Source organism: the organism of the source record quoted next, assembly GCF_019968955.1.
Source record: "MAG: Porospora cf. gigantea A chromosome Unknown PgA_NODE_6440_length_1668_cov_364.77, whole genome shotgun sequence".
NCBI lineage: Eukaryota > Apicomplexa > Conoidasida > Eugregarinorida > Porosporidae > Porospora > Porospora cf. gigantea A.
Genome location: NW_027151814.1, coordinates 1 through 1,668, shown reverse-complemented (window position 1 = coordinate 1,668; position 1,668 = coordinate 1). Strand labels below are relative to the sequence as shown.

Sequence of the window (1,668 nt, the reverse complement as noted above, 5' to 3'; positions counted from 1 at the left end):
TGCATCAACTAGAGGCAGAAGAGGCGGAGCCGGAGGTCATAGGCAACTTCACCTTCGAATGACTACTTGTTTCGATTTTTCGACTCTCGTAGCCGTCCTCTGGGACTCCTGCTACCTGGGGTCAACCCTCGGCCGCCCCCCACAGCAACTCGCAGCACTCCAGGGCCTTGCAAGTTCCCGTGCGCATCCCGTCTTGCTAGAGGCGAGTGGTCTGCTGGTCTCGCTGGAGGTGGCGGTAATGGCCTGGGAACTGAAAGCGAATGTCATACCGTGAATGTAATGTGCTTACCAGGCATCGCTGGCGGCCCAAATGGCGGCGGTGACGGGGGAACCAGCAAGCTTTTGCTGAGTGGCCGTATGGGTAGAGGTCCCAAGTTATGGATCTTGTGGTTGACTTCGGGTTCTGCACCCAACAACTCCACCAGCCTGGCATAGATTGAGGCAGTCACCGTCGTAACGTGTTCATTGGTACTTGGCAGACGTAGTATCTGCGCAGCCGCCAGTAGGTTCTCAGGAACTATGTGCATCACACTGGATGTGACGCACTTGAGATCGACGAACCGAGGCACGAACGACTTCGCAGCGGTTATGAAGTCGGCCTCCGTCTTCGGAAGGGGCGTTCCTAGAATCGCCTTTATAATGAAGCCGAGATCATGAGGAAGATTGTACGATATGAGGAGACTCTCAGGACCCGACAGGATCTCGCTGGTGACCAATCGGTCGCCAAAGTCTCCTAGCTTGATACCAGCTACTGAATGCTCTTCGAATCGGACCTTCGGCGCCAAGCGCTCCACCCACGCCTGGTTGAATACGTCCTCCCCGAGGGAGAAGTACATGTTGAAGACCCAGACGCCGACAGGCCTGTTTGACCCGCGTTGCATGGGGGCAATTGACAGCTGCACCGGGTTCACCAGGTTCAGGTTGCCTCGGAGACTTTGATAGTTGTAATCCTCGAGTGCATCTAGAGGCCGGGTTACCATTCCGGGGAAATCTGTACTAACCGCTATCACAGGGTTGGACTCAGTCAGACATTTGAGCCGTCTGAACTCGGCGTCTAGGTTAGACCTCCAGACCGCCGTAACGGGCGTGTCCATCGGCAAAATGGACGAATAAGTGCAATTTAGTACACATCGAGATCAGCCAACGGGTTGGCATGGATAGTTACACTCAGAATCGTCACGTCCTCCAGAGGTCGGTGCTTCTCACCGACAGGCACCTTCTCCATCTTGTCGAGTGTTCGCCAACCATCGATCAGTCGGCCGAACACCGTAAATCGGCCATTCAGCTGCGGCTGGCGCGAGTACAAAAGAAAAAACTGGGACCCATTAGTACAGGGCTTGTTCTGGTTGGCCATGGAGAGCACGCCACGCCGATCGTGATTCGCCGCCGGGTGAATCTCGTCTTCGAAATAGTCACCTGACACTGACTCTCCTCCGCGGCCAGTGCCAGTGGGGTCGCCTCCCTGGACTGCGAAGCCGGCGATGTTCCGGTGGAACGCCGTGTTATCGTAGTAGCCTGAGGCACAGAGCGCTAGGAAGTTCTTGCAGGTGTGTGGCGCCTTGTCTAGCTCCAGCTCCAACTTTAGATCACCCAGAGAGGTGTGCAGTGTCAAAGACATATTTTGGACTTAATGGAATTCTCGCACGACACACAGAGCTACTTTCTCTT

At 55.3% G+C, this 1,668-nt stretch overlaps 2 protein-coding genes across 2 annotated transcripts; both read right to left on the bottom strand.

Annotated features, from left to right (window-relative positions):
* Nucleotides 1-263: 263 nt before the first annotated feature.
* KVP18_000563 (uncharacterized protein) lies at nucleotides 264-1,094 on the bottom strand (the record flags this gene model as incomplete). Its single annotated transcript, XM_067949771.1, has 1 exon — nucleotides 264-1,094. One exon carries the CDS (start codon nucleotides 1,092-1,094, stop codon nucleotides 264-266), a length of 831 nt encoding a protein of 276 aa, XP_067807160.1.
* Nucleotides 1,095-1,120: 26 nt separating this feature from the next.
* On the bottom strand, nucleotides 1,121-1,618 carry KVP18_000562 (uncharacterized protein; the record flags this gene model as incomplete). The annotated part of the gene is made up of 1 exon (XM_067949770.1): nucleotides 1,121-1,618. The coding sequence occupies one exon, from the start codon at nucleotides 1,616-1,618 to the stop codon at nucleotides 1,121-1,123; it is 498 nt and encodes a 165-aa protein (XP_067807159.1).
* Nucleotides 1,619-1,668: the final 50 nt, after the last annotated feature.